Source organism: Marmota monax, unplaced genomic scaffold (assembly GCF_021218885.2).
Source record: "Marmota monax isolate L192 unplaced genomic scaffold, Marmota_monax_Labrador192_F-V1.1 WCK01_AAM20220418_F8-fsc00055, whole genome shotgun sequence".
In the NCBI taxonomy this organism is placed as follows: Eukaryota; Metazoa; Chordata; class Mammalia; order Rodentia; family Sciuridae; genus Marmota; species Marmota monax.
This window is the reverse complement of record NW_026695205.1, coordinates 7,442,558-7,465,268: the sequence shown is the minus strand read 5'-3', so window position 1 is coordinate 7,465,268 and position 22,711 is coordinate 7,442,558. Positions and strand designations below refer to the sequence as shown.

The 22,711-nt window shown below is 45.6% G+C and overlaps 1 protein-coding gene across 4 annotated transcripts; it reads left to right on the top strand.

Annotated features, from left to right (window-relative positions):
* The first annotated feature begins 1,014 nt into the window (after nt 1–1,014).
* Nucleotides 1,015–22,685, top strand: LOC124083431 (flavin-containing monooxygenase 3). 4 transcript variants are annotated; one of them, XM_046430079.2, is made up of 9 exons: nt 1,015–1,203; nt 2,444–2,577; nt 7,322–7,510; nt 10,995–11,157; nt 11,795–11,937; nt 14,716–14,915; nt 17,824–18,179; nt 20,306–20,378; nt 21,042–22,685. In XM_046430079.2, the coding sequence occupies exons 2-9, from the start codon at nt 2,446–2,448 to the stop codon at nt 21,382–21,384; spliced, it is 1,599 nt and encodes a 532-aa protein (XP_046286035.1). In that variant the 5' UTR covers nt 1,015–1,203; nt 2,444–2,445; the 3' UTR covers nt 21,385–22,685. The 4 variants fall into 4 exon arrangements, with proteins under 4 accessions (XP_046286035.1, XP_046286032.1, XP_046286033.1 ...); XM_046430076.2 differs by having other exon boundaries at nt 2,440–2,577; XM_046430077.2 differs by having other exon boundaries at nt 1,015–1,251.
* Nucleotides 22,686–22,711: the final 26 nt, after the last annotated feature.

The following is a 22,711-nucleotide window of genomic DNA, read 5'->3' as shown; positions in this document are numbered from 1 at the left end:
AAAGCAGAACTCAAGAGACTTTCTTAGAGCAAACTCATCTTGATGGTAATGTACACAACATTCAGACTAACGCACATCTATTGTTATTTACAAATTTGGGGCCTTGGTTTATTTATTTGTTTAACCTTCAAACCTTCATTTTACATCTCTCTTGGTCACTATTGCAGCTGGTTGAGGTTCACCTCTGAGTAAGCAGGTAAGTCAACAGTTGGAAAGGTGCAGTCCCCACCAGGCCTCCTACCTGGGGGGAACAGGATTGCAGTGAATACCTTTGTCCACTAGAGGGAGCACTATAGGGGCAAATTGAATTGCAAGAGGCATCTCAATTTTCATTTGGAAATTCCCATGAAATTCTTTCAAGACCCAGTTGCAAGCTCTTAGTTTGAAGCTTGTAAGTCTGCTCACTTCTCAGAAGATCCTCAAAACCCCTGAGCAATGGTTCACTTGAACATGTGCTTCTTCTGAAGCCTAGTTAACTGGTGGCCAAGTTTCGCCCCACTTGTCCTTGTGACTTCCAATCTAAGAGTAGTTTATGTGGCAGAGAAAAGCCACCTTTGCTGCTGGCTCTCTCAGCTCAGAGCCTAACTTCCCAGAGCCTTTGATGGGCTACTGTGAGCGCCCCACCAAGGAACTAGGAACAATGAAAGGAAAGTGGGCTTTGAGGGCTGGGGATGTGGCTCAAGTGGTAGCGCGCTCGCCTGGCATGCGCAGGGTGCTGGGTTCGATCCTCAGCACCACATAAAAAAAAAAAATAAAATAAAGATGTTGTGTCCACCAAAAACTAAAAAATAAATATTAAAAAATTCTCTCTCTCTCTCTCTCTCTCTCTCTCTCTCTCTCTCTAAAAAAAAAATGTGAGCTTTGAAACCCCACATTATAGGATTTGAGGGGACAATGACAAACCACCTGGGAGGGAGGAACAGGCTGACTCCTGGAGCCAGGAGCCTGGGGCACTCCCCTAGCTTGTGTTCACCAGGACTGACAGGAATGTGGGGCCGGGAGACCAGAGACAGGCTCTATGCCTCACATGTCACAGAATGGGGTGTGCTTGTTTTTAGAGGATCAAGGAAATCCCTACCTCTTTAAGAACAGCTCCTCCCTTTTCCAATAACCCCTCCAGAATCTGAGTCCAGTGGAGCATTTGCTCTTAAAAATCACCCAGGACAGACAGGACTTGGACATACAGAAGAAGACAGAGAAAAGGTGAGAGGAGGAAAGGACTGGTGTTGTGAAGGGCTGAACGGCAGCTTGGTACGTGAAGGGGCACAGCTGTGGGTTTAGCCGATGTGTGGCTGGGAGGAGAATGACATCCGGTCCAGGCAGATTCTGGGTTTTGTTTTTATACACTTTGGTGACTTTGTCTAGAAAGTAAGAAATAGAGAGAAAAGTAGTAGTGGAGTCTAACGATAGTCTCAGGAACAGGGAAGGCTAGGAAGTGTAAGTTTTAGAAGCGAATGGAGGCAGGGAGCAGCCAGTGGGAAGAAGTTGTGGTCAGGAACAACCTTTCTCTTTTCAGAGAAAAGGAAGAATAGGAAGAATGTCATCAAGAAGGAAGGGGCTGGCTCCATGGCATGTGGAGATGTAGACCCCCCAGTCTACTTCAAGTAGAATGAGAAGGCAGGTGTGAGAGTGTGTGTGTGTGTGTGTGTGTGTGTGTGTGTAGCTGGCCCCCGCGTCTGCAGGTTCCACACCTGAGGATTCATCCAACCATGGATGGGTGGTCCTCTGATGGCTGGATCTGGTCCCAACACACACAAGGCTTTTTTCTTGTCATTATTCCTTAAACAATACAGGGCACAGTTATACGCATAGCACTTGCATAATATCAGATATTAAAAGTAACATCAATGATTTAAAGTATCAAGGAGGAGGTGCATGGATTAGATACAATACTAGGCCATTTCATATAAGGGACTTGAGAATCTGCAGATTTGGGTGTCCAGGGTGGGGTGGAGGCCTGGAAACAACTCTCCATGGTACTGAGGGTGGCCGCGCGCGCGCGCGCGCACACACACACACATGAATACTGGTTTCTTCACTCAGGCCTTCATGCACAGGAGGTGGCTGGGTGCTGGGTGTGTGGCTTAGTTGTGACTCTCCTTTCCTTTCTTCTGCTCATTGTCTTTGGTAAGAGTGAATAACAAAAGGCCAAACAAAAAAAGATAAATTATCTGTATATAAATTATATATATATGATGGATCATCAGTCTCTCAGTTTTGGAGATTAGACTAAAAGTGTTTCATGTCTTGGAAGAAAACATTTTCTTTGGAAATTAGAGACATACAGAATATAGTTTGATTACTAACCAGAGTTCTGAAGTCTTTTTTTTTTCATACTGTTTTCTTGGGTGCAAAAGGAAAGATTTTTATTATGCCAAAAAACAACACAAAAAAAATACGTTTTCAGGAATACTGATGCAATCAATGTCCTTTGCCCAGGCAGCCATGGGGCGGAGAGTGGCCATCGTGGGAGCCGGTGTCAGTGGCTTGGCTGCCATCAGGAGCTGTCTGGAGGAGGGGCTGGAGCCCATCTGCTTCGAGAGGAGCGATGACGTGGGTGGCCTGTGGAAGTTCTCGGTGAGTGGGCGAGGGTGCAGGAGGCAGGGCGAGCAGAGGGGAGGTAAGCAGCACACTGTGGAACACGGCTTCCTAACTGGCCGCCTGGTAGTTAAAATCCCTACTGGGATCCACAAACTACGTCAGGCTGGGAAGCAAACTCCTCTCAAGTTAGAGGTCACCTAGGCAACAGGCTACCTTTGGAAGTTGGCCTTGTGTGCCAGAACTCACCTCTGGGCAAATCATTAATAACCGCCATTTGGATATAAAATCCAGGGTCAAATATTAGTTAGGTTTATATTATACACGCATATAATTATTTCACTCATTTAGAAAACCCGAGGCTACCAAAGGTCCTCCTAGTGATTCTGTCCACAGACTTTAAAGTTTCGGGGGCCTTTGCTCTTGGGTGGTCACCTCTGCCGAGAATTGTTTGGCTGTGGAGCTGGGGTCATTTCTGGGCGCTCTGTCCTGTTCCCTTGGTTGAGTCTGTAGTCATGCCAATGCCATGGTCTCGGTGACGCTGCAGCTTTGTAGTGGACTTTGAAGTTGGTGACCAGACCCTTCCAGCTTTGTTCTTTTTGCTCAAGATCAGGGTGTGGCTACTCAAGGTCTTTTGCACTTCCATGTGGATTTTAGATTATTGTCTCTAGTTCTGTGAGGGATGACGTTGGTATTTTGATGTGGATTTCACTGAATTTGTAAATTGCTTTGGGTAGTATGGACATTTTAACATTTAATTCTTCCCATCCACGAACATGGGAGGTCTATTTTTGAGAATTCCTGTTTAATTTCTTTCATGAGACTGTGTGCCATTTTGATTGAAGAGGTCTTAGGGTTGTAGCTCAGTGGTTGAGCGCTTGCCTTGCATGTATGAGGCACTGGGTTTGATCCTCAGCACCACATAAAAAAATAAACAAATAAAACAAAGATATTGTGTTCATCTACAACTAAAAAAAAAAGTTTTAAAAAATTTATACATAGGTTGTTGTTGTTGTTGTTGTAAATGAGACTCCTCTCATGATTTCTTTCTCAGCAACCTCGTTATTGGTTGGAAAAGGGACAGCTTCTTTAGTAAAAGGTGTTTTGCAAACTGGTATTCACATGCATAATCTTGAAACTTGACCCCTCTTGCCCTTTGAAAATGAAACTCAAAGTGGATCAAAGACCTAACCTGTAAGACCTAGCACCATAAAAGTACGAGAAGAAAACACACAAAAACACTTCAAGAACCAGCCTAGGTATATCCAATAGCAGGTGAATGGGGAAAGAAAATGTGCTGTATATACATAGTGAACATTATTCAGCCTTATAAAGAATGATAGCCTCTCATTTGCAGCAAAATGTAAGGAACTGGAGGACATTATATTAAGTGAAGTCATCAGACACAGACGAATTCTGCTGTTTTTTCTCATTTGTGGATATTTAAAAAAAAAATCATAATGTATGTAGTGATTCCAGGAGGCTGGGAAGAACATAGGAAGTTTGAGAACAGGCACCCACACACAATTAGAAGTAATAAGTTGTAGTGTTCTACAGAACAGTGTGGGAGCTACAGCTCACGATGCCCTATTCTATATCTATGGGTTACTGGAATAGAGGAGCTGAAGGCTCTAAACACAAAGTAACGACAAGGAGATGGGAAGTTCATCACCCCGACTTGAACAGCATGTATAACACCCGCACACTGAAATATCAACCTGGGATGTGCACCATTATTACACATCAGTCTCAAGGTCATTTAAAATGTCAAGCCAGGCATTATGGTGCACGCCCGTGATCCCAGCTACTCAGGTATTTGAGGTCAGCCTGGGAAACTTTGCATGATCCTATTAAAAAAAAAAAGTATAAAGAAATGGAAATTTTAACTGCTTTGATTTGATCATTACACAGTGTATACATGTATTGAATCATCACACTGAACCCTATCAATGTGTATAATTGAAATTTTTTTTTTTTGGATTTAAAAATTAAGGCATTTCAGGTGCTGACTTTGGCCTTGTAAAACCACATAATTAATGAGACAGCTGTGTGACAAAATAAGTGCCCGTCTCCATCATCCATCATGGAAATCCACCAGCAGATAAGCACAAATGTACTCATCAAATGTCCTAATCCCTGGGGCCTGTGGAAGTTGCCTTACAAGAGAAAGGGATGTTTGTGCTGGGATTAAGTTTAAAATATCGAGATGGAGCCAGGCACAGTGGAACACACCTGCAATCCCAGCAACTCGGGAGGTTTAGGCAGTAGGATTGTGAGCTTGAAGCCAGCCCCAGCAACTTAGTGAGGCCTTAAGCAACTTAGTGAGACCCTGTCTTTAAATAAAAAACAAAAAGGGCTGGGGGTGTGGTTCAGTGGTAAAGCATCCCTGGGTTCAATCCTCTCTCTCTCTCTCTCTCTCTCTCTCTCTCTCTCTCTCTCTCTCTCTCTCTCTCTCTCTGACTTTGGGGCCCAGAGATGCTGATTTCTGATGCTGGCCTCCAGAACTGCAGGAAAACCAATCCTGTTCTTTAGGCCACCGTGCTGATGGTAATTTACTACAGTAGCCACAAGAAATGAATGGAGTCCCTTACTTAGGGGTTCCTAACTCTTTCACCCCCACCAGGGAGTTACAGATCACAAATGCTGTGGGAACAGCAGTGCTTCTCAGCCACCTAGGACTCTGCAGCCACACCCCTGTACCCAGGTGGTATTTCCAAATTCCAACAATTTTACATTTTCATTACCTTGAATTTCTGAAGTCAGCATTTTACAATCTCTCAACTGTCTTTTCTTTCAGAAGGCGTCAGACGCCATTTAAGTGTGAGAAACTAAGGGTGCTGACAGTTGACATTTGCTGCTATTTCCTAGAGCACTTTCCTCTGCCCACCTAGTTCTTCTAAACCTGATTCAAACCCAAATATCATAGTCCCTATCCTTTGAGCACAGATGAAATAAGGTGCTTTATGACCAGGCCACAGGTGAAATGTCTTTCTTTCTCAGAGCTCTCCAAACAATGTATCGGTGAATTTCAAGGATATAGGCAAGAAGTTTCATGGATGGGGCTCTTTTCTCTGCATTCACCCTTTCTTAACTTCCTCTGTATCTTTTCTAGTTTACAAATAGGAGGAATGTCTATTGTTGGAAATGTTTGGGATCAGAAGGTTTTAGGGTGGATTTTTTTCAGAGTTTGGAATATTTGCATATATACAATGAGATGCCTTGGAGATGAGATCTGCGTCTAAACACAAAATTCATCTGTTCCTAATGTGCACCTTACACATGTAGTGAAAAGGCAATTCTGTGCAATATTTTACTGTTCCTGTGTTTCATCTGCAACCCATCATGTAAGGACAGTTGTGGATTTCCCACCTGCGGTGTCTATGTTGGCATTTGAAGAGTTTCAGATTTGAAAGCTTCTCAGATTTTGCATTTTCAGGTTGAGATGCTCAAGTTATATCAACTTATTCCTTGATGTTTATTCTCCAATTTTATTGATATAGCTTCTGTCAAACTTCCTGGATTCACTGAATTACTTACCAGGCTGCAGACATGCTGACTTTGGGCATGTGTGCAACATTCTAATTTGTACTAAACATTCATATTCTGGGGGTCCTAACAGCTGTGAGTTGCATGAACCCTAATTAGAGATTCCCAGTGCTTGGTACTTGTCATTTGAACCAGCAACAGGAAGATCTGCAGTTGATCTTTCATCAAAATCCAGTTTGCTGATTTATTGTTGGGGGAGCTGCTGAGATAGAAAGGCACTGCAGCTGTGGTGTGGTCACAGAGTGCCTTGGTGGCTCCACAGAGCCGTATCAGGTTCGTCTCTTCTTAACCTAAGATGAATTTTCCGTTTGATGCCTTTCACTCGTGTCACTGTCTTGCATGCAGAGCTCACAGCTCTAACAGGTGTGTCGCAGGAGTCTCGCACAGTGACCTTTGACTTCTGTTTGTTCACTCTGCACTGGGACTGCCAGCCTTCGCTGAACAGCTCCTTGAGTACATTTAAAGCTCCTGGCCAACACTCTCAGGGTGGGACAGACTCTGTTTTGTAAAGTGCCCCAGTTGATTCCAGCATGTGGCCAAGATGAGAACCACAACACGGGGTCCCGATCTTCTCGTCACTATCATTCCTTAATGTTCTTTTTCTTTCTCCATCATCACTTCATGGCCTCTCTAAGATTTTAGAAGGGTAGTTTTTTTCTATAGATTCTCAGAATTAGTAGAACCAATTTGGATACTTTTTCATTTCTGAAAGTTAAAACTTTGTTGCCTGCATAAGTACCATAAATGCAACGTGTTTGGTTCAAAATAGATACTTTATATGTGGTGGAAAGCACAATTTTTAAAAGATTAAATTTTAAAGTGTTAACATTTACATATCTCATAAATAGTTGGCAGTTGGCAACCACCTGTCACTGTTTGCTGTTATACATTGAACACTCATTTATAAACTGACCACTCATGCTCACTAGGTGACACATTGAAATCATTCAAGATTGAAATTTGGAAAACACCCATCACCATGTTTAATGTCTTGAGGAGATAAAATGATTCTAGTTATATATTTCTTAAAGGACATAATGAAACTAGTTCCCTTAGAAAGAAAATATGTGAAGAAAAGCACGTCCTTCCACATTCTGTGGAAGATTTGCTCAAGTGAAGTTGACTTCTGTGTGGTATTACTGAGTCTCCCTGTGGGTGAAGGCCAACTCACCTGTGTGATTGCGCAGAACTGTGAATACGATCAGTCCACTCAGGTACCAATTTCCTTCACTCACAGGAACGTGTGGAGGAGGGCAGGGCGAGCATCTACCCATCAGTCTTTGCAAACTCTTCCAAGGAGATGATGTGCTTTCCAGACTTCCCCTATCCTGAGGACTTCCCCGTCTTCATGCACAACCGCAAGCTACAGGAATACATCACCTCATTTGCCAGAGAAAAGGGCCTTCTAAAACACATACAATTTGAGGTAAGAAATAGCTAACCTTAGGTGTCCTGATGAAGAAGTTCCATTTTTCTTTTAAGTATTCTTTTCCTATTTGACATTTTAAATAGGGTGGCTTCTCCAATCCTAGATTCAGAGAACATAACTTATTGTCTATAACATATGAGAAATTTACAAATATTTGACTACATAAAATTCTTGGACCAAAATGGCACTAACTTAGAAATCGATAACAAATAAATAAATGCAAAATATCCAGAAATTTAGAAATTAAAGACTCTTAGTCAGGTGCACTGGTGCATGCCTGTAATCCCAGTGATTCAGGAGGCTGAGGTGGGAGGATTGCAAGCTTGAGGCCAGCTTTACACAACTTAGTGAGACCCTGTCTCAAATAAGAAATAAAAAGGGTTGGGGATGTGGCTGAATGGTTAACCACCCTGTGTTCAATTGCTGTCACAAACAATAACAACAACAGCAAAAAACAAACAAACAAAAAAAAACCACTTTTTCTAAATAACATATGGGTCAAAGAAGAAATTTAATGAAAATTTTAAATATCTAGAACTGAATATTTAGACTGTATGAATTAGTACTTGAGCTATCCTTTCATGAAGTTATAAACTTAAATGTTTGCAATAGAAAGTGAGAAAGGTTTAAAAGTCATAAGTTAAGGAATTTTAAGACATTTATAGAAGAAAAACATAATGAACCCAAAGAACATAGAATGAAAGTGATAATAAAGTATTAATTAAATAGAAAGCAAAATTGAAAGTACATCCTTTGAAAAGTCTAATAAAATAAGCAACAGACAAATAGTTGGAAAAAAATGAGCCAAGACAAACAAATAACATTGAGAAAGAAAAAGTAGACAGAATAGATATAGGTAAAATTTAAAAATATAACCAGAATACTATAAAAGTGTTTGCTAAATAATATTTTAATTTGTTCAAATCTTTAAAATCTTTTTAAAAATGTTTTTTAATTGTAGATGGACACAATACCTTTATTTTATTTATTTATATGTGATGCCAAGGATAGAACCCAGGGCCTTACATGTGCTAGGTGAGTGCTCTACTGTTGAGCCACAACTCCAACCCCTTAAAATCTTTTTTAACATACCAAAATTCACTCAAGAAGAAGTAGAAAGCCTGATAAGTATTTGTTGATTTATAATTTTTGACTCAGAAATTAGAAATCTTCCATAAAGAAAGTAAGAAGATAGTTCCATAGATGAGTACTTTCAAATTTGCAATGGGCAAATTATTTCAGTTATTGTTACAAATTATTACAAATTCCTTCGGAAGTTAAAAATAGGTGTTTTCCAAACTCACCTATAACATTATAACGTTAATGTCAAATGCAGAAGGCTGGGGTTGTGGCTCAGTGGTAGAGCGCTTGCCTAGCATGTGTGAAGCCCTGGGTTCGATTCTCAGTACCACATTTAAATAAATGAAATAAAGGTCCAAAAATTTTAAAAAATTTTTTTAAACTAAAAACAAATTTAAAAAAAAATCAAATTGGCCTGGGGATGTGGCTCAAGCAGTAGCGCACTTCCTTGGCATGCACAGGGTGCTGGGTTCGATCCTCAGCACCACATAAAAATAAAATAAAGATGTTGTGTCCACCGAAAACTAAAAAATAAATATTAAAAAATTCTCTCTCTCTCTCTCTCTCTCTCTCTCTCTCTCAAAAAAAAATCAAATGCAGAAAATGTAAATATGAAATAGGAAAATTATAGGCCAGCCTCCCTCCAGAAAATCAATCCCAAAGTCCTTCAAAAATGATAGCAACAGAGTATTTTAAAAGATTAACAGTCTTTATTGAATTGAGTTTGGTCTAAGGATGCAAGATTTTAATATTATAAAATATAAAGATGTAATCCACTATAAAAACCTATCATAGGAAGAAAATCATATGTTTAACAAATTCAAAAAAGACATTCGCTTAAACTCAACACCCATTTGTGTTTGAAAGAAAGATTTTAAAAAAAGGAGAAAATTCTCACCAAACCAAGATTAGAAGGGACTTTTCTTGACCCCTCAAAATATCCATGAACATTGTCTTCAGTCTGCACTGTTCAATATGGCAGCCTCCAGTCACACTGGAAAAAGATGTGTTTGAAGTGTAAAACGCACACTGGATTCCAACATCTTGTTATGAAAAAATATGAACTACTTCACTAACAAATTTTATTTTGATTACATACTGAAACTCTACTGTAGTGGCTATATCAGGTTAAATTATACATTTTTTCACTTTTAAATGTGACTGCTGGAAATTCTTAAATTACATATGTTGTGCATATGATATCAAATGGACAGTTATGTGCTGAAGAGCAAACAGAAACATTTCCCTCAAAATCCAGAAGGTGAGGACTCCTATTGCTGCTCTTCAATAATCTGAAATTTAAGAAACAATGGAGTAAATAAAGAAAAATAAAAGGAATGACCCAACTTGGAAGAAAAGCATCATTATTGTAGATGATATGATCGTCTGTGTACTAAATCCAAAGGAATCTACAAAATATTAGAATTCATAGAAATACAAAAAAGTTAGGCAAGGAAGTAGCCTATAAACTCAACATACAGAAATCAATTACATTTCTGTAAGCCAACAGCAAACAGAAACTATGATCCAAAACAGGTATGATTTACAATAGCCTAAATAAGTAGGTAGATAGATAAATAAATAATGTGATTCTAAAGAATGAGGTACAAGATCTGATGGGTTCATATGTGACCGTCCTATTATATTACTTCTTAAGTAGAGTGTCATACATATGTGTGTGTTCTCTCATATGTATGGAATACTACATAATAAAATCTCTAAGAACAATTAATACCAAATAAAAAATTATCCTTTCAATATAACCTGAAGAATTGAAAGATTTTTTTTTAAAAAGAAGGAGCAGGCAGCCATTTAGCCATGACTAAAGGTTCACCGATGACGGGGACTGGAGCTGCTCAGCACAGTCCCAGCAACCTCCCCTCCCCTGGAAGGCCCAGGGAGGTTTAGACCTTCTCCCTCGGCCCACTGAACCAGAGATCTGGACGTGTGCTTTTACAAGCTTTCTAGGCAACTCTGACACCTAAGAAAGCCTGAGATACAGACGGTGTCTCTCACTTTCATACAACACTAATATTAACAGTGAAATGTCTAGAGGTTAGGATGCGGCTGCTGTTGCAAAGAGTGCTAGCTACCAGCGTGCTTCTGTGTGGCATGTGCCTCTTGTGAACTATGACTGAACTCACTGTTATATCTCAAAGGGTGTCCTTCTTGCACTGCAGAAAGTACTGGAGGTACGCTAGAAACCGTGCGAGAATAAAAAAGCACACACCCACGCCACATGTCATGTTTTGATTTCTTTGAAGAGAATTTTGAATTTTGAATATGAATCTTACTAATGAATTTTTTTCCTAAGCCACTATTAAGAGTATTTTTCATACTATTTCTTCCAAATCTACCTATGAGCATAGAAAAGAAGGTTTTCTTTCTGTATTTCTCTCAGACACTTGTATCCAGTATAAGTAAGCGTCCTGATTTCTCAACTACTGGCCAATGGGATGTTGAAACTGAAAAGAACGGTAAAAAAGAGTCGGCTGTCTTTGATGCTGTTATGATCTGTTCTGGACATCATGTATACCCCAATCTACCAAAAGACTCCTTTCCAGGTAAGTCTGAAATGTAGGCCACCATCTACAAATTTGACAAAAAGGAATAAACTAATGATGTCTGTATTACTATGACTTCTGTTGCTATAATAGAATACTTGAGGCTGGACACATTATTAAATAAAGGTGCATTTGGCTCATGATTCCGGCTGGAACATCCAAGTGTCATGGTGCTAGCATTCTAGCAAGGGACCCTTGGCTGCACCATCACACAGGGCAGAAATGGAAAGGGAGCCAGCCATTTGCCAAAAGAGTAGATTCCGTGGTGGGACAGAAGCAAGAGGGATTGGGGAGCCTGGCTTGCTCTCATGGAAATAAACACTCCACCAGACTAGCACTACCCCCTTCCAGGGGCAGCGCCCCCAGGGGTCACATTTCCTCCTTCATGGCCCCCCTCTTGAGGGTCCCACCTCCTCTCACCCCACCACATTGGGGACCAGACTCCCAGCACGGGAATCCTTTGGGGGACACACTCTACCCATACCCAAGTGTCTTTTTTCTTCAAATAAAATGCCAAGGTAAAAGGACATTCCTGCTCTATCTAATGGAGCATTAAAATCCCTCCTTTCTATGACTTTGCCCACCTGGTTAAAGGAGTTTGACATTTTAATGGAAACGTCTCCCACTTGTCGCGCAGGTCTGGAGCACTTCGGGGGCCAGTGCTTCCACAGCAGGGAGTACAAGGACCCGGGCCTGTGGAGGGGGAAGCGAGTGCTGGTGATTGGCCTGGGGAACTCAGGCTCTGACATTGCCATAGAGCTCAGTCGCATGGCTGAAAAGGTACCACCCCACACAACCAGGGCCAGCACAGAAGCACATGATGTCATGGAGAGGTGGGGTCTGCAATGGGGAGGGGGCACCTGGTGAAAGCTAAGAGGTATTTCACAAGGCCCAGCTTCCTAGGTGACAGGCAGGGGCAAGGAGTGATGCTGGCATCCAACAATCTTTTTTTTTTTTTGGTGGGGGGGGGACAACCAGGGATCGAACATAGGGGCACCCGGCCACATCCCCAGCCCTATTTTGTATTTTATTTAGCAACAGGGTCTCACTGAGTTGCTTAGTGCCTTGTTTTTTGCTGAGGCTGACTTTGAATTCACGGTCCTCCTGCCTCAGCCTCCCGAGCCGCTGGGATTACAGGTGTGCACCACCACACCTGGCCCAGTGGTCTTTCTTCAACACATTGGTGCCTCACACCTGTCTGATTGACTCCTCTAAAACTGGAGTGGATTCAGGGTCAAGGTCATGACTCTGAGACTCGTGGGCAACTTGTTCACTGCCTCTGAGTCTCAGGTTCCTCATGCTGCATCCGAGGGTATCTGTGGGAAGCCTCCTGGGTGCCGGGCTCTGGGGTGCATGTTGGAGGGAGCGAGAAACACAGCAGACATTGGCCTTACATGGAACTCCGTCTAGTGCAAAAGGACACATGGAATAAGTAAATGCTCAAATGTGCAAGTTAAAGCTGTGAAAGGACTAGAAAATCAAGAGACAGCCTGTCACCAGGCCATCAGCGGAGGCCACCTACTTCCTGGGGCAACTGGAAGGACCTGGGACCCTTTGCCCTGATGACCTGTATGCTGAGAACTAGAAGCTGAGAGAGGCAGACGTCAGAAGGTCTTGAAGCCAGGGGCTCAGTGATTCACAGTCCTGTGGCTGCAGCTCAGGGGTTTGGGAAGGACGAGCTGAGGAGAGGAGGGGGAAGATGGAGAAGATGGTGACATGGGTCCTCAGGGAATGAGCTCATACAGACGTCACCTGCTAGCTTGGGCAGATTCTGTAAGGGTTGGCACTCGGAATCCCAGAGATAGGAATCACATCTCCAGATGTCATAGGTCCCCAATATGGGTCGTCCCAAGAGGTGCCCCGGCCATCCCCAACACATGTCCACCTTGACCTCATGGTGCTGCGGTCACTGAAGTGGGGAGATGGTGACGGGACACAGGGCGTGAACACACATCCTGTGTGCCTGTTTACCACACCACGTGGCACAGGGAGGAACTCAGGAACTCGGCCCCACGGCCTCTCTTCCACGGAAGGTAAGATCTAGCTCACCGACGCGTGCGGATCCAACATGACGGCAAGAGCTCAGCAGAACGGGTGACCGCAGTGTAGGGGCTGCCACTGGAGGAAAGGGCAGATGCCAGGACCCAGTGCCTAAGTGACTGCAGACCTGGAGGCCTCACAGCAGGCGGACCAGAGCCCGAACTCGACAGATCATGCGCTCAGGGTGGAGGAGGCAGACGCTGCGCTTGGAGCGCTCACGGCGGGAGCAGAGGCGTGAAGACGGGAGGAGCCGCGCGCGCTCTCGGCTGCGGGATGAAGGCTCTCACCCCTGGCGACCTGCGTCCTGCACCACGGTGCTCAACACCTGCGTGGAGAGGAGTCCTGGGAGGGTGGGACGACGGGAGCTCGCCTCACCCTGCCATTTACAGAAAGGGACTGAGGACCAGAACTGCCCTCGTCCTTGTGGACAGGGAGTCAACCCTGGAGCTGGAATTCTGGTCTTCGGATGCCAAGAACCGAGTAGCTGCAGGAACTGAGTCAGGAAGGAAAGGGTGGGGTCGGGTGACGACGTCTTTTCAAGGACTTCAACAGCAGGCTAAATAATCAGAAATTATCCACAAGTAAAGGTAAATTATTGAAGCCTCCTGAGCTAAGGAAAGGTATGACGAAACCACCACGGTGCTGTGCAATTTGGGTTTGTCCCCATGATCGATGAGCGGGAAGAAAGACCATTTCCAAGGCTCTCAATTCATTGATCTTCAGTCTTTTGCTATTTGTCTAGCTTCCCTTATAAGAAATGCCTTTAAATGACACTATATATAAAAATGTGTTTTTTTTTAAAAAAAAGAAAAGAAAAAAACAACACTGTTTGGGATGAACAAAACCTGAGCAGGTGCCACATGCTCAGTGCTATTAGCCACGTCGTGAAGGTGGTAGCATTAAATTAGCCCTCGCACAGATGTCATGTGGAGGCACTGCTCCTCCCTGTGCTGACACCAGGAAGCCAGGATTTGAGCCTATGGCTTTCCAATTCCAAATTCCTTCCTTCTTTTAGGACGGAGGCAGGCGTTTTAGTTCAAAACACCCCGCTGTTAGATCATGATTGCTTGTCTGTGGATGGCAGCGGTCAGGGAAACACAGCTGGAATTCCGTTATCCGTCACCTAAGCCAGGGAAGACTGGGTTAAAATATGAACACTTGCCAGCACCCACCCAGCAGGGCAGCTGACCTCAGATGGGATTAGCTCCAGTGAATGACCCGGGAGTGCTCTAGGGATCCCTTTGAGATTTTCCCAAGTCGAGGTGACTGATGGTCTGAGCCTTTTACACCTGCATGGGCCAGTCACTGCCTGCAGGGGACTCAGGAAGGGCACAAGACCTCGAGGGAGACCCATCACTTCAGCCAAATCAACTCCCAAAGAGGGCTGGGTGCTGAGGGATTCCTGCAGCAACCCCCGGGGAGCCGGGTGATGACCCCATTCCGACAGGGGACACGGGGAAGCGCATCGCAACGTCCACTGTAAATGTGCAGCTTTCATGGTTGACTTGGTGTTTGCAGGTCGTCATCAGCTCCAGAAGTGGCTCCTGGGTGCTGAGCCGGGTCTGGGACGATGGCTACCCCTGGGACATGGTGTTCATCACGCGCTTTCAGACGTTCCTCAAGAACAGCTTGCCCACAGCCATCTCCGACTGGTGGTACATGAAGCAGATGAACTCAAAGTTCAAGCACGAGAACTACGGCTTGATGCCTCTAAATGGGTAACATAGCTGGACGTGGTGTTTCTGCTGAGTTGTTTCAGTGTCAACAACCCTGAAAGTGTGTTGTAATCACAAAGCAAATCAAAATATTGGTGTAGTGATCACATTTCATACATCAGAGGATCAAGAGCTGCCAGTCTTAGGAGTGATTTCCATACATCCTCCGTAGCAGATTCACTCGGCTGCACAATCACACAAGGCTTAAGCAATCAGTTCCTTCCTACGATGATGATAATAGCACTTAATGTTTTATGTACTTAATTCACGTCAGAGACTTCTTAAGCCTCTGCTAGGCTCCAACGTGTATTATCTCATTTTATCCACACAACTTTGAAGAGAGCTCCATTAGCATCCCCATTTTAGAGACAAGAAAACTGAGGTTCAATGTAGTTCGTAACTTTACCAAAGTCCCTCAGCCAGCAAATAGAAGCAGCATTCAAAACAGCCAGATCTGCTGACTCCAGAGCCCCTTGTTCTTGGCCACGTGCTCGCTGCCTCACACTTAGTGGCAAAGTCAAACAAGGCAAGAGAGCTTTCCCCGGGGACACTATCATTGCACACCCCCAGGGGGTCCCCCTCACTGAACTATGGCCACATCTCGAGCTTCCTCCTCAGTGGCTCCTCTAACTCCTCCAAGCCCATCTCACAGTAAGAAATGACTCTGATGTGGAGTGAAAACACCAAACCTCAGAGTGAATTCATTAATTCAATAAGTATCAGTTGAGCATTTATTACCTGCCAGTCCCCGGTTAGGTCCTGTGGATACAGCAACAAGTAACAGGAACCCGACGAGCTAGAAAGAGTGGCCCTCGTGGGTAGGCTGCCATGAGAAGAAAGGGCCAGCAAGGTGGTGGCACGCACCATCAGGACAGTTTCCATCAGGGTCCTCAGCGGGGGCCTCAGAAGAGGACTTTGCGGGAGACTTCGGAGGTGAGGGATGGGCCTGGGGGTGTGTAGGCGAGGGCATGGCCCACTGCCTGGGGGCTTGGTGACAGGATCAACCTGACTCCTGGGAGGGAGAGAAACGCTGCAGAGGAGCCAGCCGTGGGACCTAGTGGGCACTGTGGGGAGTGTGGCCTTCACTGTCAAGGTGACAGGAAGCCACAGGCATCTGAGCATGTCAGGGACGAGATCTAAGTTTGCACTGGAGGTCACTCCACCGCTGTGGTCGCCACCCCATGCAGAGGGCAGAGCCGGCAGCAGTAAAGGACCAGTTCAGAAGTACCATCACACCCAGATGACAGGATGGGGGCTTGGACACGGCTTGCCGGCGGTGAAGGGTCAGAAGTGGCAGATTCCAAGGGAGCCCCAAGGCAGACCCAGACAGGATCTTCTGTTGGGCTGGATCAAGGGTGTGAGAGCAAGGAGGCGCTGGAGGACGGAGCAGGGTGGGGTTGACACTCGCTGGGGGGGAACCCGGTGGGGAAGCAGGGGTCTCGTCTGAGACAGAGGAGCTCGGGATGCCTGGTAGCTTCAGGTAGGAGGTGGAGTGTGACATCAAGGTGGAACAGAGGTTCAATCCTCAGGTTCAATGTGATGGGCCCTCTGGAAGAGTGAGGGTAGACAGAGAGGTGAGGGCTGGGGGCCGAGTCCCGGGATGTGCCACTGTTTAGAAGTCAGGAGGAGAAGGCCTCAGGAGGAGAAGGCCGCAGCAGGATTCTGAGGAGCCCAGGGGGTGGACAGGAAGGAACCGAGGGCACATGACCCAGAAGCCAGAGGAGGACGCTGTTTCGAGAGGGAGGGAGCCTTCCACTGTGCACACACTGCAATCAGCTGAGCCAAACGAAGAGTGGGCCGTCGGGTTCTGGTGGCCCCATGAGAGCAGCTCGCGGTGGTGGTGGTGGGGTGGGTGCCAGTGGTTTAAGTGAGTGGCAGGTGACAGCCCAGTGAGCCCAGGGTTTCCCAGCAGGATTCCACCGGTCTCTTGGTCTGGCTTGGTTTCCTCCCATGAGAGTCTATCTGTGGCTCTCATAGCACCTGCTGCCACATAATAACCAGCCCCTTCCTCCAGTTCCACAGTGAGCTCAGAGGGATCTGTGTCCACTAGGGATGTTACTGAGTAAAAAATAGTGGAACTCGCTCTTTTCAGACTTCCAGGGCCCAAAGCTTCAGACCGGCCCCCTCCTTTCCTGGCCAACGAGATTCCTAGGTGCCCTGTCCCTCACCTGGGGGAGCTCAGGCCTCGTCCCTCTGTGACAGCCCAGGTGCACTAGCCCACCTTCCACCTTCTTGCTCCTGTTGGACTTTCTTTGTATTACACCGGCCAGGCTGGAGTTCACTAGGAGCAGCAGCTGACATTTTTCAGCACTGGAGCCCATGCTAGAGACTGCAAAATTCTTCATGTTATTCAGGTCCCCCAGCCACCTGAGGCAGGTATGAGTGTCAGTGCCAGACGAGAAAAATGAAGCAGAGAGAATCTAAGAACCCTTAATTTTATCCAGGTTCACAGGTAATAAATAGGTAGCAAAGAAAAAAGTACGAGTAGCAGGCACTCTCACATTAGGACTTTTCCCTATAAGGAAATAGGAGTATTCACCGGGTTTCACTCGGGTCTCAGGCCAGAGAGGCTGGAATCAAAGGAGGGGAGGGACACTCACTCCTCTTGAGCATAGGATTGTAACTTGGGCTCTGAAAGAAGGAGAAAAGGCAAATGATGGGAAACTGTTGTAAAGGCAAAGCCTCAGTTTAGGGGGAGTGGGCTATAAAGCGCACCGCCTGTTTGGGTTGGGTGTGGAGCAGCATAGAAGACAGATACGGGGTCAGCAAAGCTGCCTCCCTGCGGTTTTGTGTTTTTAACTGTTGGTTACTCCACAGCTCAGAGAAAATATCCTGGAGGTGTCCCCTTTCTTATCAATGTATAGACCCAGGGGGAATGTTGCTGTTCTAATGCTGTCTCCATGTCCTACAGAGCCCTGAGGAAAGAGCCCGTGTTCAATGATGACCTCCCCGCCCACATCCTCTGCGGCAGGGTCTCCATCAAGCCTAATGTGAAAAAGTTCACAGAGACCTCGGCCATTTTTGAGGATGGGACGGTGTTTGAAGCCATCGATTGTGTCATCTTCGCCACAGGCTACAGTAATGCCTACCCCTTCCTTGATGACTCCATCATCAAAAGCAGGAACAACGAGGTCACCTTGTACAAAGGCATCTTCCCCCCTCAGCTCGAGAAGTCGACCTTGGCTGTGATTGGCCTTGTCCAGTCTCTGGGGGCTGCCATCCCCACAACGGACCTGCAGGCCCGCTGGGCAACCCGAGTCATAAAGGGTAAGCAGCCAGAGTTCAGGGACGGGTGCCAATGACAAGGTCATTGAGTCCTTGTGAAAACCATGGTCCTCGTTACAAGGATCCCATCTGGTTTTGAGCATCTGTGACTCCATGTTCTTCAGTGCTCTATTTTATAAGCCGTTTGAACTCTATCACATTGGACTACGATATGCAGTAGTAAGAGATTGTTAGGGGAGATTTTTGTCACTTATGATTCCTTCCAGCTGATAGCCACCCACGGTCACTCATTAGACTTAAGAACACCCAAGTTCTTAATCTGAAGTGCATGACAGCTTCATAAAGTTGTGATTTCAAAATTCAGTGGGATGACATCACTTGGAAGGTTAATAGGAAAAGGTGCTTCAAGCCCATATCCAGCCCGCTCAGGTGTCCATGGCCATGGTCAGCCTGGTGCTAGGTTTGATGCTACCATGGTCTTCCCTCTGTGTGTCCGTGAAGGAGAAGCAGTGCATGATCAGAGGCAGAGAGTGCCAGGTGTGGCCCAGGGTCCGTTTCTAAGATAGAAGAGGAATGACTTTCTATCTTATTAATAAAAGGAAAAGGACGCAACAGACTTGGCTGGGGCCGGTAAGGAAGGCCATCAGTGTCCTCCGGTGGCGGGCCCTGGGGTCAGATGCACGGAACTTCTGCAGTTGTGTACAGATGCTCATCACAAGACTAAGTAGGCTCCCATGATTAGAGGGGAACAAAGGACGTCAAAGGTCATTGCATGAAGTTGAGTTGCACCTTGAGCCATAAAATTTCTGGATGAGGAAGGCTGGGTGGCCTGCTGCCTTTTACAGCCATATCTGAGGCTCCCAGTCCTACCATGACTTATGGGGTTTAAAGATTCTTCCACTCACAGGAACTTGGAGGCTACCTCTACCCATCCTGGCGCCCCCTCACCACCAGGCCTCCCACACTCAGTGATCTCCCTGCAACTCCCTGACTCCCCCACCCCAGGCAGAGGGTGCTGCTGCCCAGAGGCTGATGTTGCTCGGGGAGGCAGCAGACAGGAAGGCGATGGCTTGAGGTTGCCCTTGGTGCCACTCAGGGCTCAAGCCCAGAGAGCCTGGAACCTAAGGAAGGGAGACACTCACTCTCTGAGGACAGGAGTTGTAACTTGGGCTCTACAGAAAGGGAACGCTCAGACTTAGGACAGAAAGGAAATACAGCAAGCAGCCTCTTTTGGGAGAACCAGAGGACCAGGACATCAGGGCCAGTAAGAAGCAGCCCAATGGCAGCAGCTGGTGGACCACGAACACAGACAGTTTCTTCCCAAATCTCTTCCTGCCCAATGACAAGACGGGTTCCCAGGTGTGGAAGCAGCTGCTCAGTGACCCCACCTCTCAGGAGTGACGGAAGGGGCCACTGAACAGCTGTGCCGGTGGGGCCTGAGCCGCCAGGTCTGAGCTAGGAGTTCTAATTCCATCCAGAGCGATTCCAAGATCGCCAAAGACGCCATCCTAAATTGGAAGGGTCTCTGGGCAGAAACCATTCGGGCTTATTTCAGAGAACTCTGGCAACCTTTGTGAGCAGCTCCATGTCAGATCTTGTCTTCTGAGGCTCCTCTATGTCCTTGGTGACTTGGGGACAGTGCATGTCCTTCATTTTCAGGAAGACCTGTGGGTGGTCCATGGGAGCCTGGAGGTTTCACTAAATTCTGTATCTTACTTGCTGGAAATTCCCTCTTCCAGCAAAGCAGAATTATTTCCTATGGAGTTTTTTTTTTTTTTTTTTTTTTTTTGGTTGGTTTTTAAAAAAAGATTGAAAAAACATCCTGCCAGTTCACCTCTGTGTGGCTTAAAAATATGACTGAAAAATTAGAATATCATCCCTGAAACTGATATGAAACACCTGGTAATCAGTTTAAGAATAAAGATAAAGCTAATCAGACAGTGGTTTTGAATTATTGTGAGGTGTCTCAGTTCTGAGAAGACGAGGAGTGGAAGCGGATCATTGTCTGTCTCAGAAATCACCTGTTCAATTCTTCAGCATTTTATTTTACTAAACTGAAAAAAATGGAAATAACTAATGTGACTTGTATCTTGTTAACAAGGGAAAGCGGGAGGCTCTTGCTACACGAGAGTTGTTCACCTGTTGTCTTTTCTTTCCATCTCTCTCAGGAACTTGTAGTTTGCCTTCTAGGAAAGACATGATGAGTGACATTGATGAGAAAATGGGGAAAAAGCTCAAATGGTAAGAGAGCCTGTTGTTGACAGAGGTCCAGGGGTGTGGGAATCTGTGGGACTCGTTGTCTCAAAGGGTCCTAAATGAGGTCATCAGGGTGACAGCTATGAGCCACATCCGTCTCACAAAGAAGAGCTAGTGAAAATCTACTATTAAACATAGACACAAGGTGACTAGCAGGTGGGGAATCTGCGTGTCAAGGTCAGTTGTGTCCCTCTGGGTCTCTGGCAATACCTCCCAGAAAAGAGACCCAGGGATGATCAGAAATCAAAGGCTGTGAGCTCCCAGCTGTGGAGTTCTGTCCTCTGGCCCATGCACCCTTCAAGGTGGCCATGACTCTTCAGATGCCTGATAGAAATGACTCACCAACACGGGGATGGGATGGCAACGCCCCCCTCCCAGCTCTGTCCCTGATTAACTTGAGCAAGGGACAGCTTATCTGTTTGCTAATGGGGATACAAAATGCCCTTCTCAGCTGCCCTGCAACATTGGGGAATTTCCAAATGAGGTCAATATGCAGGTTCTATGAAAAAACTTCAGTGTAGGCTAAACAAGCAATCAAAGATTGATGCTGGTGTACCCCGGGAAAAGGATGGGGCACTCTCCCTGTTCCTGTTCTAAATAAGGTTTGGCTTTGGTCACCCACGGTAGCGTTTCCTCCCCTGCCTCTAGGTTTGGCAAAAGCGAGACCATACAGACGGACTACATTGTTTACATGGACGAACTGGCCTCCTTCATTGGGGTGAAGCCCAGCATCCCGTGGCTGTTCCTCACGGATCCCAGATTGGCCGTGGAAGTTTTCTTCGGCCCCTGCAGCCCCTACCAGTTCAGGCTGGTGGGCCCAGGGAAGTGGCCAGGAGCCAGGAACGCCATCCTGACCCAGTGGGACCGGACACTGAAGCCCACGAGGACGCGTGCAGTGGGGGAAATGCGGAAGCCTAGCCTGCCCACCCAGCTCTTCAAGTGCCTGGCTCTTCCCCTCCTGCTCCTTTCTGTTTTCCTTGCGTGGGTCTAACCACCATTCCTGCCAGAGTCTCTGGGTTACTACTGGTAGGAACTTAGCTATTTAAAAATTGAGATTTCACACATCCTGCGTTCCTGTTGGGGATCACTTGCAGCACCCTGCAGACACTGGGCGCTGAATCAGTTGCTTCCTAGGCTTTTAAGGAGACCCTTTCAGATTCATGTCACGGTCTCAGCAGATCATTAGCTATTTCTCCTTCCTTTCCACTCCCACTTCATGATCAGAATGGGCTTCTTCAGGTCTAAACCATCTCCTGAAACATTTCCTTCTTTAAACGTTGTTTAAATATGCGCTTCACGTGTAATCAAAGTACAGATCAGGCAGAATCTTAGTTATCATGGATATTCCTAGGCTGCCTCCACCATCTGCAGGATCTAGAGGATGGTCTGGCTTTATGTTCTGTTTTGTTTCATGCAGCCTGCTCTGGGCAATAACTCCTGTTTCCTGGCCAAGAAACAGCAGAGACCTGGCCAATGTACTAAGTTAACACAAAGTAGCTCATTTTATTCATGTTCTCAATAAGGAAACCAACTCTCAAAGTGTAGCAACAAAATAACAACAACAATGGGCACAGTACCACATGCACCTTTTAGTTGAACAGATAGGCTTAAACTAAATATTTTACCAAAACTAATATAACTCTTACAAATTGAACTTCTGAGGTAACATGATAAGCCTAAGTTTTTATTTAAAAAGATGAGAATTGATACATTTTATTTAAAAATGTGATACTTATCATCTCTAAAGTCTAATGTGTCTGCATCATTGGTTTCAAAGGACTCCTCCTCTTCCTCCTCTTCTTTTCTTCCTGTTTCTTCTGTCTTCTTTTTTCTTATCTTACTTTTGCCTTTTTCCTTTTACCTTCTGCTTCATCAGAAATGATGGAAGAGGAGAGTGTCCACTCCAGAGGACTCTTGGACCTTCTGAGATGTCCCAGAGTCTAACCCCAAACTGTCTTCCCACAAGTGAGCACTTTCCTCCAGATGCAAATACGTGGCCGAACTCAATCTTACCTGTAATCACATCTCAGCGCCCGCAAGTCTCTGCTCAAATGTCAGCTTCCTCATCATTCTGTGCAGAAATGCAATCCCTGTAACTCTTGCCTCCCATCCTTCCACATGATGGTATCTGACACAGCCAATATTTATTTGGGAATCATCTATGTACCCTCATTGGAATGTAAATGCTGTAAGAACTTGGATATTTTCTCTGTCTCTGTATCCCTGGTGCCTGGAATAGTACCTGGAAACTAGTCCCCAGCCAATAAATACCTGCTCGCTATGTTGAAACAAGGTTTGCTCTGCCTCCTTCAAGTGTC